This window comes from Leptosomus discolor, chromosome 14, assembly GCF_034619465.1.
Source record: "Leptosomus discolor isolate bLepDis1 chromosome 14, bLepDis1.hap2, whole genome shotgun sequence".
In the NCBI taxonomy this organism is placed as follows: domain Eukaryota; kingdom Metazoa; phylum Chordata; class Aves; order Leptosomiformes; family Leptosomidae; genus Leptosomus; species Leptosomus discolor.
The window spans coordinates 2,234,633-2,248,900 of NC_141404.1; the positions used below are offsets into that span (position 1 = coordinate 2,234,633).

Sequence of the window (14,268 nt, forward strand, 5' to 3'; positions counted from 1 at the left end):
GAGCGTCACCGCAAAAACCCAGGGGGGAAAAGCCTGGCACATGCCTTTCTGCGCTTCTCCCTGCCCTCTCCCGCTTGGGCGCAGCCCGACCGTGCCCGCGGGATGCTCGGCTCCTCCCGAACATCGGCTGGTCAGACACCTCCGGCACCAAACACCCCCAGGTCCCCCCCAACAGGCAGGTTTCAGCCCCGGGGCCGTCGACAAAAAAGCATCAGTTATAAAAATCCCCGGTTAAGCAAACAGGAAGGCGCAGCCCAGCGCGTCTGCGCTGCCGGGCCAGGGCCCGTTAAAACAAGACCCGTTTCAAGGCGGCGGGGCTGGCGGCAGACTTGGTGACTCCGGTGCTGCCACCCGGGCGAGCCAGGAGCATCGGCAGGGACGGGACACGGGACGGGGCGGCAGCACAGGGCTGCGCTTGTCCTCGGGGCGGGGGCACAGAGCCCCCAGCGCAGCTCCAGCGAGGAGCTATTTTGGGTTTCGCCGTAAACCTGCGGCTTTCTGCAGGCAAGCCTGGTACAACGGGGGTTTATGCGTCGCTTTGATCTTTTTTTTTTTGTCCTTTCCCTGCAAGAAGAAACGTGTGCAGCAGAATGTGCTAACAAGCAATCGATTATTATAAACCACCCCGGGCAGTTGGTGGCTGTTTCAGACACCGCCCACGTTCTTGCTCTCACTTCCCCCCCCCCCCCCCCATCGCCGTGATTTGAGCTCACCAAGTAAAAACCCACGGGGTGGGACAATTTGGGGTGATTTTAAACACAGCCTGAGATGAGGGAAGCCTCCAAAGCAAACAGGAGGGACAGAGTAAGTTCAGGGTGAGGTCCCAGGGTGTTTTCCCCAGCCTGGGGGGCACTGCCCAGCCCCGGCTTGCGGTGCTGTCCTGGGGACGAGCTGCGGGACAGCCAGACCATGCCCGGCGGGCAGGACACGCAGCTCAGCCTGGTCATTAACCTGCGGTGAGAAGGTGGTGACCAGGCCCTTCCCAGGGTGCCAGCGAGGGCAGCGTGGGGACAGCTATGTTGGGAATAAAGCAGCTTTGATGGCTCAGGGCTGGTGGTGCACATGGGGATGGGACAGGATGGGACGGGTCGTGTGCCCCGTGCTGGGCCAGTGTCACCTCTGCATGAGCTGGCTGCAGAGCAGGACTCGGCTGCTTTGCCTGATGCCGGAGCCCAGGGAATCTGTGAGGCAGGAGACGACCCTAAAATCTGCCCTTGCGCCTCTGCAGCCACCACACAACGCGATGGGTCGGGGAAAGCAACGCCAACACCTACCAAAACTAATCGCGGTATTCGTTCACTTCCCACCCCAAATCCTAGAGCTGATGATTTCTGAACGGAGCAGCCCGGCAGGAGAAATCCATCCCCAGGCAAGGCTGTGGCGAGAAGGACGAACAGAAAGAAAAAGATGAGAAAAACCAGACCACAACAGCAGGTGGACAGGTTGGCTGGGAACCTTCTGAAAAATACATGTAAGCAAGGATGTGGATACAAAATACAGAGAGAGGCGAGACGCGTCCTTTGTAGGGGAGCTGGCGGCTCTCCCTCTTCCCCAGCCAGTCCCTCTCGACCTCACTTGTCCTCCTCCATCAGTCCCGCACGGGGTACGGCCAATTCCTGTCTTCATAAAACTTCTTCAGGCCCTGGAGGTTGACGGGGGGGAAGTAAGGGCCAATCCTCTTCCGAATCCACCACCTCCCCTCGCTGGCGTGCTTTCCCCCGGGTCGGCTGAATTTGTACTTGAAGTGTTCCCCTCGGATCCACCTGCAGAGAAACAGAGCACAGGGGGGCTGGCACCGCCGCCGGGCAGGGGCAGAAAGGTGCCGGACCCTGTTTACGGTCCCCTGGGAGTGGGGTTTTTTGAGCCTTTCCGTAGCTGGATGGAGAAATCAGCTCGAGGGCGCTCAGCCTGGCTGCCCCCCGCATCCTGGTGCTCCCTGCAGCCCTGGGGGGCCCGCAGCCGGAGGCAGCGATGCAGCCGTCCCCGCTGGAGCTCCCGGGCTCCCCTCGATGCCATTTTGGAACGATGCACAGGGCAGAGGAGCTTTAACACCCCCCCCCCCGTGTGCTCCCCACCGCCGCCGCACGCTCCACACATGTCTCTACAACCGAGTTTAAAAGAATAATAATAAAAGCAGGATTTTTTTTTTTTTTTTTTTCTTTTCTGACAGCAACTGTGGAGTATTTCTGCCTGGCGCTTTTTTAGGTCCAGAGCCCGACTCCGGCCCCAGCTCCCCCAGCATCCCCCTGCCCCAGCCAGCGGCTGCTCCTGCTGCTCCGCAGCTCATTAGCGGGGCTGCGAGCGCATCTGTTTTCTGGCCGCCCTGGGAGTTGACAGAAAAGGAGATTTGAAAACAGTGCAGAAAGAAGCATTCATCAGTGTCGCGAAACACATTCGGAGGCTAACCATGCCGCTGGGTTCGGGAGGTTTGGCCCCGCTTGATGTAGGGCATGCTGACAAGAGAAGGAGTAACACCCCGGTCCTCCAGCGCCGCGGCGCCTGTTTGCAGAGTGCATCGCCGCCTTTGCTGGATAAGTTCATAAAATAACCCACAATATAAAAATGTCAAAGTCATGTCAATGCTCATTTAAACCTGCTTTGCTTCACTACTAAAATACAAACCCTGCTACCGAGCAGGGCACCGCGCTGCCGCAGCTGCTCGCTCCCCGGGGCTGCGCCTCGGGCAGCCCGTGAGGTTCCGTACGGTAGGGGAGCTGGCGGCTCTCCCTCTTCCCCAGCCAGTCCCTCTCGACCTCACTTGTCCTCCCTCCATCAGTCCCGCACGGGGTACGGCCAATTCCTGTCCTCATAAAGCTTCTTCAGGCCCTGGAGGCCGATGGAGGGGGAAGTAAGGGCTGATTCTCTTCCGAATCCACCACCTCCCCTCGCTGGCGTGCTTTCCCCCGGGCTATTTGCTGCTAAAATAACGAGGGACGACTCCGGTGCGTTTGCCACTAGCGCTCACCTCCGTAACACCGGCACGACGAGGGGAAGCAGGGGAGATGGCAGCCGACGGATAAAACTGCCCCCAACGGCAAGGTCTGCTGCAAGCACGTCTCGACATCTCAATTTGAATCTCGCTGGGTACCCAGATGGGCGACACAGAAACGACTCTCCGACCAAAACACACGGACGTGGAGCTGCTCATCACGCCCAGCGCTCGCTGCTGACCTGCAGCAACCGGCAGCATCATCTGGTTGCTGACTGTCTCCTGGCGGGAGGGAAAACGGGACAAATATCTCCGTTGGGAGGATGAAGGGGGGATCCAAGGAAGCCCAGAGGAACATAGTTGGAGCTGCACTGGGACAGCTCTAATTTAGACAGCAGGCAAGGGCTGGGTGCCCAGGGAAGCGTGGGGACGGAGGTGTCCCCCAATGCCACACCACTCTGTGGCAGAGCCTCCTGGGCTGCCCCGGCAGCCCTCAAATAGGGGAAGGGAAAGGGGCAGAGGAGGGGGCAATGCCACAGCCCTGGCTGGGGGGCTCGGGGTGCACAGACCTGCGTCTCGTCACCGCGAATGCCACCCCGCAGCTGCTGGCTCCGTTACGCTCCGGGCCGTTTCTACACCCTCTCTCCCCGCCCTTTTCTGAGGCTGGTAAAAAAGTCAAACGGGGGCTGAAGTGTTACTCCCACGGTGTTTACTTCGCTGGAGCACAAAATTTCCTGTTAATAATTACAGCATTACTGAACGGCAGCGTTCGCACGGGTCCAGGTAGCCTGCAGGCTCCTGCCCGGGATGGCTCAGAGATTTCCAAGCTTGGTTGCTTCAGTGAATTCAAAACACACCCACCTCCCCAAAAAGGCTGATTTTATGTCAGTCCCTCTCCTGCTCGAAGCCTCCCTCCGCCTGCCACACCAGGGCTGTTGGGGTTTTTCTTCACTCAGTGACTGAAGAGCATCTACCAAGCCGGACCCGTCCCGGTGTACACCCACGACATGGGTATAACGGGGTGCCCCACGCTGAAGGAGTTCTCTGCAAACCCCATCCAGCAAAGTTCCCACTTTCTAGGCCGGGATGCAGAGAGCAGTTGACTCGTCTGAGCTCCCGGGGCAGACCTAGGAGGCCTCAGGAGATGCCAGGTCTCTGCTCAGACACAGAAACACCTTCTCCCCAACCTCAAGGCCTGTCCTATAACCCCCCTGGAATGAAAATTCCTCCTTGTCCCTTTTGAACGGGCTTGCCTGCCCAGATTAAATAATATCTATCATCTGATTCGGCATGATTTCTCCCATATGTTCTCTGTCTATTAAAACGTTTGCTATCAAAGGGATCGGCATGTAAAACTAGAACCGTGTGAGCATTAAAGTGACCACATGCAACTGAAGATGCATTTTTGTGGCATAAATTTTGCCTTTCTGTCTGACGATGTTTCAGGCTCTTCTGTTCAGAGCCTACGGCAATCTGAGGAGTCCCCCCAAGCTCCCCCGACCTCTAAATTCAGCCACCCTCTGGTCGCAGCCACGTTCACTCTGCTTCCCCCAGCCCACCAGCGGAGTGTTGGGATGCACGGTCAGGATGCCAAGATCCACGGAGAAGGAACCCGCACGGCTCCGTGGGCTGTGGAGTTTGTAAACTCCATGGAGCTGAGCATTTCCAGGAGCTGAACCACTCACCCAGTGACGAGCTACAAAGCTCGGCCAGACCCCAGCCCACGGCTCTTCGCCGCCAGTGCTCCTCTGGGATTCAAGACTCGAAGGTTTCCATTCTGGTCATGGAGGTACCAAAGAGCCTTTACGGGGCCGCAGCGGCCAACACGTGCTGCAGGATGGAGAAACTGCAGCGGGAATACCTCTGGGCATCAGAAAACCTCTGGGCATCAGAAAACCTCTGGGCATCAGAACACCTCTGGGCATCAAAATACAACTGCAGCATCCAGACCCCATGCTATCCATCCTCTCCATCATTCCTGGGGCTGGGAGAGAAACGTGGAAGACCTGGAATTTGTGGGAATCTTTCCTTGCAAGGCTCACAGATGTAAAAGCTGCCGACTTTAATACTCACCGGAGCCCCTCATTTCAGGGCTCATAGAGTTTACAAGCTACCCCAGGATTTATAATCTACCTGGGTGCCTCAGTCCTGAAGTTACAGGATTTGCAAACCCTTCCAGCGCTGCCTCGCTGGACCCGCTCCCTCCTCTTGGGACCTGGGGAGCGAACGTGCTCCCGCACTAACCATTCATGCCCCAGAGCCCATCATTTCAGGGCTCACAGAGTTTACAAGCATCACTTGGAGCCCTGGACAGCTTGTAACTCAGGCAAGACGCACGCGTGCCTGGTTGCCCGCAGATTAAGAAACTGCTACAAGCTACAGATCACCTTATCAGCGATTGCTTGTGGTTTTTGCAGCGTTGGGGCTCAGGCAAAGACCTTCTGGCTGGTGGAAGGGATCCACAGGTCTCTCGGCCCCCTCCGAAGCAGGAGATTGCTGGCATGCGTGAACCTCGCTTGGTGCTCTGGAGAAATGGGAACATCTTCAAGGGGGTCACGGGGAAGCTACCTGACTTCGTCTGCACTAAAGGGAGACTAATGCCGCAGGTGGCCACTCATACTAACGTTTCAGAGGGGACAGAAAGGTCAGGAAGGACAATCCCGGCTGCAAGCAGTTTCCCAGGAATTACTGAGCAACCACAAGCCAGCAGCTCCTCCTGGCTCCCTGGAAAGCACCGGGCACCAGCTACCGCAGGCAGGCAGGGAAACAGCTCGGTAGGAGCGTCAGGCTGAACTCAGCCCAGCTTAGGTCCCTCAGGAGACACACGAGGGCAAACTAATCACTTGAGAAGCCAGAAACAAGATATGGTCAGCTACAGCAAGTTAGACATTCCTCCTCCAGGAGATGGAAAACCCTCTCTGCTACGACAACCACAGGGACACGGGGCAAGGGACAGAAAGGCCCCTTTGGCAGCTTCTCCCAAGCCCAAAGGTGGTGCCTGGGAGGTGCTGGCAGAGCGACGGCGCTGATCCCGGTGCGGAGGGCTGGAAGAGCAATCCGGAAGGTGTCCCTGCCCATGGTGGAGGGGGTTGGAACGAGATGATCTTTGAGGTCCTTTCCAACCCAAACCATGCCATGATTCTACGAGGGAGGAGCACCAAGCTCCCCAGAAGGACCCACTGCCCTGCACGGGATGCCGGCACCCGCCTGCCACCACCCTTCTGGGCAAGCACCCGCTCTCCATTGCCACCCGGGCAAAGCTACAGCCTCGGGGAGAGCAGAAAGGCTAAAAATAATAAGCATTATTTTTTAAATCAATATATTCACCCCGCCAGATGCCCGGTAGCAGCTGCGCTGTAGCACTTTCAAGATTCGATCATATATCAGCCTATTATGACATCTTCCAACTGGACGTGTTAAAAATTAGCAGCAATATTGGAGTTGTTGGGATGGAGGGCTAAATCTCCCAGACAGCTGTAATTAGTTCCAGAGGGTGCAGCTGTCTCCCTGCAACAGCTGAGGGGTTCGAGGGAAAAAACCAGAGCTGGTGGTTTCTGTTAGAATTAATGGCCTGACAGGGCAAGGCAGGGTGGGAGAGGGAAGAAAGAAACCAAAACACGGGGCGCCTTTTCAATTTGGTGGGTGGTTTGTTGGGGGTTTTTTTTGGTTTTTTTTTTTTTTTTTTTTTTTTAATCTCGAGGTTCCCCACTCCATTGTAAATCAGGGAGCAAGTGGCAGTGGAAAGTACAAAATCACTACAGTAACAGAGCCTCCATCATTGGCTTTCTTGCTTATTCTAGCCCCGTTAGCGGGAGGGATCATAAATTCATCTTGGCCCAAGTTTGCAGAATAAGGGCAGTTTTATGGGTTGTTTTTCAACGCCGCTGACTTGTCTTTCTCCAAGGCTCCTGCACGGCCTGGCCCTGCAGAGCCAGAGCATCCCACGGGCAGTTTATTCCCAAAACTCTCTTGGGAGATGGCGAAGTGGGGGGTTTTTCCCCCCCAGGGATGGGTTAGAAAGGGAGGCTGAGAGGCTGTGTCCGTACCGAGGGCAGAGCAAACCTCGGGGGAAGGTAACCTGGCTCTCCCCGGGGCTCACGGCACTGGCTGGGATCACTTTTGGCACGGACGGACCCCGCACACGGGTTTCAGTTTAGCGCTTCGCAGGTGTGATGGGGATGCGGCCGATGCTCCCGAGGGAGCCAAGGCAGGAGCTGCCCTGGCCGAGGGAGATGGCTCCCACGGCCACGGGACCCGCGGCACAGCCCGGCCACGGTGAGCCTGCCCCACGGCTGCCTCTACCACCGCAACCGGAGGTGGCTGCAAACCCGATTTCCCACCCTGGGGGAAATCCGGATGCTTTGGGATGAGCTCTGCCCTCCCTGACAGCGCTGAAAGGCTGAGGTTGTTCTTACCAAAAGAAAATCCCTTAAAATGTCATTCAGGGCAGTGGAATCCCTTCATCCTGATAATATCAGACTCTGTAATGTTGATGATATGTTAAAGATTTTCTTCTAAATTACAGTACATAGGGAAGGAAGAAATGAACGCAATAAAATAAAACGAACGCAATAAAACATTTCACCATGGCAAAACCCAGTGAGAAAGCCAAAAGAACGTGTTTATACCTTTTCACCTCTGAGGATCCTGTCCCTTCCCAGGACAGTTTCATTGCAGGCAAAGCCGCTTTTCAGCGGGAAAACCATACAAAACCTTTTACTTCTCCGTGCAGAAGACACCAGCGCTCGTGGGAGAGGCTTTGGGGACTCCGTGGATTTACATCGCTCCCTTACGCTGTCAGGTCGCGTGGACCACCCGGGTCCTGGGAGGGAAATGCCTCGGGGCGGGGGGGAGAGGAGCACTGGGGATCCAGCAAAACCAAGTTCAAGCCCTGAAGGGCTCGCGTCCCCACGGAGCATCCCGTGCCCATGAGCACCGCTCCTGCCTCCTCTAAAGACATTCTGGGAGACACCTCGCACAGCAGCAATGTCATTTCCACCCACATCCCAGCGACGCCCGTGTTTTCCAATAACCCCATACTCCCTGCCCGCGCTCAGCACTGCTGGCAAGAGCTACACAGGTACCTTTATCCCTCCTGGGGGTGTCCAAGGGAGCAGCCCCCAAAGTGGCTTCTACACCGTTCAAAGCCCGTCCCGTGGCTTGGGCTGTACGTCTCCGCGGGTCCCAGGGGAAAGCCCCTACACCTTCTGCCAGGGTCCACGGGGACTCACAGCCTGAAAATCCAGGTATAAAGCCCAGGAGCTCTGACACAAATGGGCGATACACGGGCAGTCGAACAGAGAAAAGAACACCAAACACTGTATTCTTCTTGCGTCCCTGCAGCCAGGTAGCATCAAACGGGAAGCGCTGCCTCCATAAATAACTGCTACAAATCCAGGTCTTCAGCTACTTGTTGGGGCTTTTTCAACAAAGCGCTACTATAATTGGAATAAAAGTCCTTCAGCGAGCGTGATTTAACACACAGACACCGAACGCTTCTGTCAAAAATCAACCTGATTTTTTTTTTCTTCCTCCTTCTGTAGGCAAAACCTGATTTTTGTTTTCTTTCATTGTTGCAGTCTGTTTCCATGACGGTGTGTTAAACACTTATTAATTTCTCAGCCAAAGCCCTACCGTTCAGATTTATGATGGCTGGTGTTTTATGAACTATCCGCTGCACAATAATATTTTGTAAATCCACATTCCACAAACATCGCTGTGCTTGAAGTAAAGCTTCACACTCAGCTAGGCTGGGCGCTCAACAATACCCTCATTTTTAATCAGTCACCTGTTTCTCATTTTAAGTTTATCACACTTGAAAAAATACTATAATTTCTAGAGTTGTAAAGAAACCTACAAACTTTGGTCTCAGAAATTTCATTTCGAAGGCATTAACTCATTTTGAAAGTCCCTTGGCTATTTAAGGTGTAGAGTTTCCATTAACAGAATAAACTCCGTGGAGTATGGAGCGTAATGTTCTTATGGAAAACAGTCCCTTCCCCTAATTATTTAGTCTAGCAGGGAATGAAAATAATTAAGTCTCAAAATTCCCTTTAGAGTACGGGGAGGGGGGAGGAATCTGGTAGGAAAACTAGCTTTTTTTCCACCCAGCTACCGCGGTGGGCACGATCCGTGGCTGGAAGGCGAGAGCGAAGGTGCGTTCGACGTTCGCAGCAGCCGCCGGCGGGCGCCGGCTCAGGGGCGAGGGTGCAGGGGTGCCCTTCGGAAACTATCGCAGCTCCGGCCACCCTGAACTATCTTTTCTTTCCAGGCGTTCCCGCTGAGCCGTCAATTTAAGGCTTTTGCTCACAACTCAAACGAAATACCGGTAAAGGCGACCGCCGGCTGTAAGCGGCTGTGAGTGCCGAGGATGCCCGCAGGCAGCGCTCAGTCAGTGACGGGTCTGGATTAACGAAGCTGGTGTCCCGTGGCTGCCCCTGCTTGCACGCAGATCGGAGGGTGCAGATCAACTCCCCGGGTTCTGGCCACGGTTCTCCCGTGGGGACGTGCCCGGGGCTGTGCCGGGGGTGCCGCGGGCTCACCAGCGCCGCCGGGAGCTTCAACGAGCAACAAGGGGACGTTTAACATTACACAAAGAAACGGCGTTTCTGAAATTTAGAGGAAAAAACCTCCAACCCGCACAGGCGAGCCTGGCTGAGCAGAAGTAAGGCTGGGGGAAAAGCAGCCGACGGAGCCGCTGTGCCCACGCCACGCGGGCCACGAGTGTAAAACCCAGACAAATTGGGATGGGGCGCAAAAACTGGGGGGAAAAAAAGGGCAATGAGTCGCTTCAGTTTCCTTACGCAGGCAAAGCGCGAGCAGCAAACAAGGAACCGCCGAAGAAACGCAAATAGCAACAGGAATCGGTGACTGACGGGAGAGCCCAGCGCAGGATCCGACCCCAGCACCCCAGGGCGCGCAGGGGCGAGCACCCACCCGTGCCCCCAGCCCTCGCCCCCCGGCAAAAATCCGGATGGTGCCAATGTCCTGAGTGTTTGGATTTGGCTCGCCAAAACCCGAAACGTGACCCACGACCCGGGATCCAGAGTGAAACGGGGTGTTGGGTTTTGGTCTGAGCCAAACCGAGCATTTGTAAATTGTTATTTTTATTTTACGCCACCCAAAAATACACTAGACCCATGAAAAACTTTTAAAGCAAAACTAATGCCAGAGCAAAGGCAGCTGACACATAAAACCAGCGCTGGATCCTGATCTTTTCCTACTATAAACTAGCTGCTAAAGAGTGAAAACAGAGTCTGTGCTTCGGTTAAACCAAGGCAACACATGAATCAAGACCCTGTTCAACAAGATCTATAGCACCATGTGTTCGACACAGCATCCACGCTGCTCTGTAATTACTTATTGGACCTGCTTGTATTCCTCTGTACGCTCTGCAGTCATTATCCTATAAAAACTAACAAAGATAAAGACTCGCTTTTGGTTTTGCTTTAAATTCCTGAACGTTTCACTTCCTCACCTGTTAACAGAACACGATAAAAAAAGCCTATTCACCACCTGGAGCAATGTAGTGTTATCCCAGCCACATCCCACTTTATTATTTTCAATTTAAAACAAGTTCCTGTGCTCAACTACTTTATTTTAATTTCTTTTTTAACACCACCAATGCCAGAAAGCATCGAAGAGACACAGCCTGCCCATGGCAAAGCCTTTGGAGGCAAGACACGGTATACATTTTCTTGACTTTCAATCGGTTATGATGTCTTGTTTTCAGCCTCAGTCGTGGTGAGTACCAGGAACAACGTTTATGGCACTGAGGGACACGTGGTAATAAACAGCTCTGGGATTATCAAATGCTTCTGTCGCCCCGTGAACCGCCAGAGCCGTTTACTGCCAGCAGCCACCAGATGGTCATGGCTTCTGGCTGCTGGCACCGGGGGACACCTAATTCAAACTGGTGACTCGGTGTCTAAAGGTCCCAGGTTCTGCTCAAACCCCCGGGGTCAGCCACCACTCAGGTCTGACTTTCCTTCTTCTCTCTCTAATTTTTTTTTTTTTTAATTAAAGAAAAGCAAACGCGGAGGAACGCCCCGCAACGAACGCCGCTCGGTGAATTCACAGCGCTGAGCCTTGGGGACACGAGCGAAGTCTGGAGAGGCTCGGCTGATCAACCCACTCGAGACGGAGCCGACGCAACGCAGGTTCTCCGCTCGCTTTTCCAGCTCAGCCTTGCAAATGGTGCCCCACCACCATCTCCCCGACAACCTCCCGCAGGATCCAGCTCCTCCTAGATCCCGGTGGGTGACCCCTCTTCACTGGGCTGAAGTGCTGCCCGCTGCGAGCTCTGGCGGTCGTTAGCACCCTAACGAGGAACCCACCGCCCCTGCCACGTCAGCGGTCCCGCAGGCTGCACCGTGTCCCTTCCCCGGCCGTCAGAAAGGTGCCACTTCCACGGGGCGGGGGGGAGCTGAGCAGCCCTGAAAAGGAGGTGGCAGGGAGCACCGGGGAGGCTCAGCTCGCTGCCACGAGCTGCAGACCCTACTTTGGCTGATAAACGCACGTACAGTCAGATGAAGGTCCATAAAGACAGAGAAAACACGGCCAAAACGGGACCGCAACCCAGAGCAAAGAGGTTTGACGTGCTCCTCTCCACACCACGGAGGGAGACCGCACCAGCGCAGCTCATCAGAGCTAAAACCCCTCCGCAGACATCGTTAAAGCTGGATCTGTCCGTGGCAAGGGCTGTGCCTAGCCCAGCAATAATTAACAGAGGTTCCCGCGAGCCCTCCTGGGCGGGAGCCAAGGCGTCATTATTTGTGTGTAACAGATCCGCTGCTTGCGTAACCCAACGAACGGCGACACCACCCTACGACACGCCCGGAGCTATAAACCATCGCTGACGGGGACCGCGGCGCGGCTGCGAGTCTCGGGGCTACGGGCAGGATCCTGCCCCGCGCGCCGGGAGCGCCCGCTGGCTCACTCTGCGACGCTGCACTGGTGGGAAAAGGGGTTCTCAAATGAGAAGATGTGCAAAAAAAACCCCAAAATAACTGTTCTTACAGCGGTTTTGGCTCCTGTACTTTGAGGAATTATGTCCCATCAGCCTGTACTGATGCTCTGATGAGGTGCCTGTCCACTGCGGGACAGGGTAGATGCCTGGGGAACCCCAAAAATGTGGTTAATAGAAATACTCAAATATGGTGGTGGGCAACTCAGCGGTTGTATTCCGAGCTGTGCCTCTGCTCTGATTTTTTGCAGACTATATACAGACTTACATGCAGCTCCCAGTATAAACCATCTTGGGTTTATACAATTATCCCATCTTGGGATGTGTAAACCATCTGAGAGGAAGCGCTTCAGTAAAAGGTGGAAGTTCTTAAGTGTCTCAGCTGGCAAAGGGGTCTCTCCTCAGAAGGTCTGGGGGATGCACTGCGCTAAAGCTGAAAAACATCGGCAGGGTTCAGGAGGAAGCTCATTTCACACGGTGCTGTGAACCTCTGGCCTTGTTTTCAGTGCATCCTAAGAGCCTCGAATGGAAAATATTAGCAAGAGCATAGTATTACTTGAGTTGATCCAAAATTCCCTTAAAATGTTTTCTCAGCTAAAAATAACTGCATCAACAAAATAGACGCTTTTGTGAAAAATTCCCTTTTGTCAAAAAACCTCGGGGTTTTCATCTGCGCCTTTCACTGGCTGATGTTTGCTTTGTCTCTTGATTGAAAACACAAACACTTCCAAGACAAGCGTCCACACAAGCAGTCATTTCTGCAGGACTGGTTCGTCTTTGAAACACCTCAGGCGGCCGGTCGAAACGGCAGTTTTGATCTGAGCTCGCAAAGTGATCGCGGCAAAAAATCTAAAGCCGACGGGCAGGAAACCACTTCAGCAGCCGCGATGGCTGTCCAAGAGAAGCAACGCCGAGCCCTTCCCAGACCTGCCCGGGAACGGGCTCAACCAAAGGCCCCTTGTGGCCCCACCGGGAAGGCATGAAGGTGCTGAGAGCACCAGCTCTTCATGGCGCCCTCATGTGAAGACCTCCTGGGTACCGTCAAACACAAAACCCAACCCATCAACAGCAACCACGTGTGCACGCCCAAGATAAGAACAACGCGGAGCCCGGTTACTCCCTCGCCCAAACTCAAAGCTTACCGTGGGGGTGCTCTGCCTGCGAATGGGTTCGTTGCCATCAAGGACAAGGTCTCCTCTTCCTGGGCCAGCAGTTTCCCAGCCAAGTGGATTATCCATTCATTCTGCTCATAGGTCTGGGGGAAGGAATAAGAAATACGAACGTTAGGCACTGCTGGGCACGTCATGCAGTGTCATTAGCGTTAAAGCCCTCTGCGTGGTCTCTGGGGAGAGATTACAACTGATTTGGGTAGAAACGATGAATTTCCCGGTGTTGCGGGGAACTGATCTTGTGGGATGCAACACCTTGAGGTCCGGATCGAGACCCTTTGGCATCTGCAGGGTGCAGGGGGAGCTTCATGGAGCTCGTCTCATCTGGAAATCATTCCTGAGGGTACGGACACAACTGAGGGTGTGCAAGTAGCAAAGGTTTAATGAGTCGTTCGTTAGCTGAGCTGGGATGGCTATGTGCATGCTCCCAGCCTGCCCCAACTGCAGAGTAGTGTCCCCCACCTCAAGCATCCCCAAAGGAATTCACATCACAGCAGAGGGGGCGAAGAGCGTGCCCACGGCCAGCGGCCACAGCTCAGCCGTTGGTTAGAGACTAGATGATGGTCAGGGACGCATCTCCACCTTCACCCAGCCCGGAGAGCGATCTCTGCTCAAGGCAGGACTCCTGGGGAGGCATTTCTGACAGCCCTGCGCCCCCGCCGAGCCCGTGGCATTGCTCTGTCCCCGTGCCAGGGAGAAGCCTACCAGCGGCGCTACCAGGAAAGCGCAGAGCATCGCCGGTCAGGGAGACGTGTCGCACCCCCCCAGCCCTTCCCTGGGCAGGCAGCACCCACCACCCTGGTTCTCCCCGACACCCACCAGCTGCGGCTCCTCCTTCCCCTTGGATCACGAATCTCTTTTTTGACTTTCCCTGAATCCACCATAGCTGGAGGTGTTCTCGCCTCCCGAACACTTGGTTTTACTCATTTCTTTTAGCAGCGAGCTCCACAGAGGAGCGGTCGCAGTCTGAAGTGACGATCCAGCTGTCTTTGCAAACAGGCTGCTTCCCCCTGCTGTGTCACCCGAAAGAAAACAGAAGAAAGTGCCTTCTCTATTCCTGATTCCTTTCTCTTCTTTATTTCCTTTAATCTAATCCGTCCTCCTTACACCCCAGCCTGTGCCGTACCCGCAATCACGCAGCCGCCGGCAGGGAGCCGAGCAGCTCTCGGGAGCCGCAGTCCGAGCTGCAGGGGCAGAACTTGACT

At 54.9% G+C, this 14,268-nt stretch overlaps 1 protein-coding gene across 1 annotated transcript in view; it reads right to left on the minus strand.

Annotated features, from left to right (window-relative positions):
* Nucleotides 1–1,588: 1,588 nt before the first annotated feature.
* LMF1 (lipase maturation factor 1) overlaps nt 1,589–14,268 on the minus strand; it is a 204,268-nt gene continuing 191,588 nt past the window's right edge. The window contains exons 10-11 of the mRNA XM_086473106.1: nt 13,037–13,149; nt 1,589–1,763 (exon numbers count right to left, since the gene is read on the minus strand). Coding sequence (XP_086329232.1) covers nt 1,589–1,763; nt 13,037–13,149 — 288 coding nt within the window. The remainder of the gene's footprint in view (nt 1,764–13,036; nt 13,150–14,268) is intronic.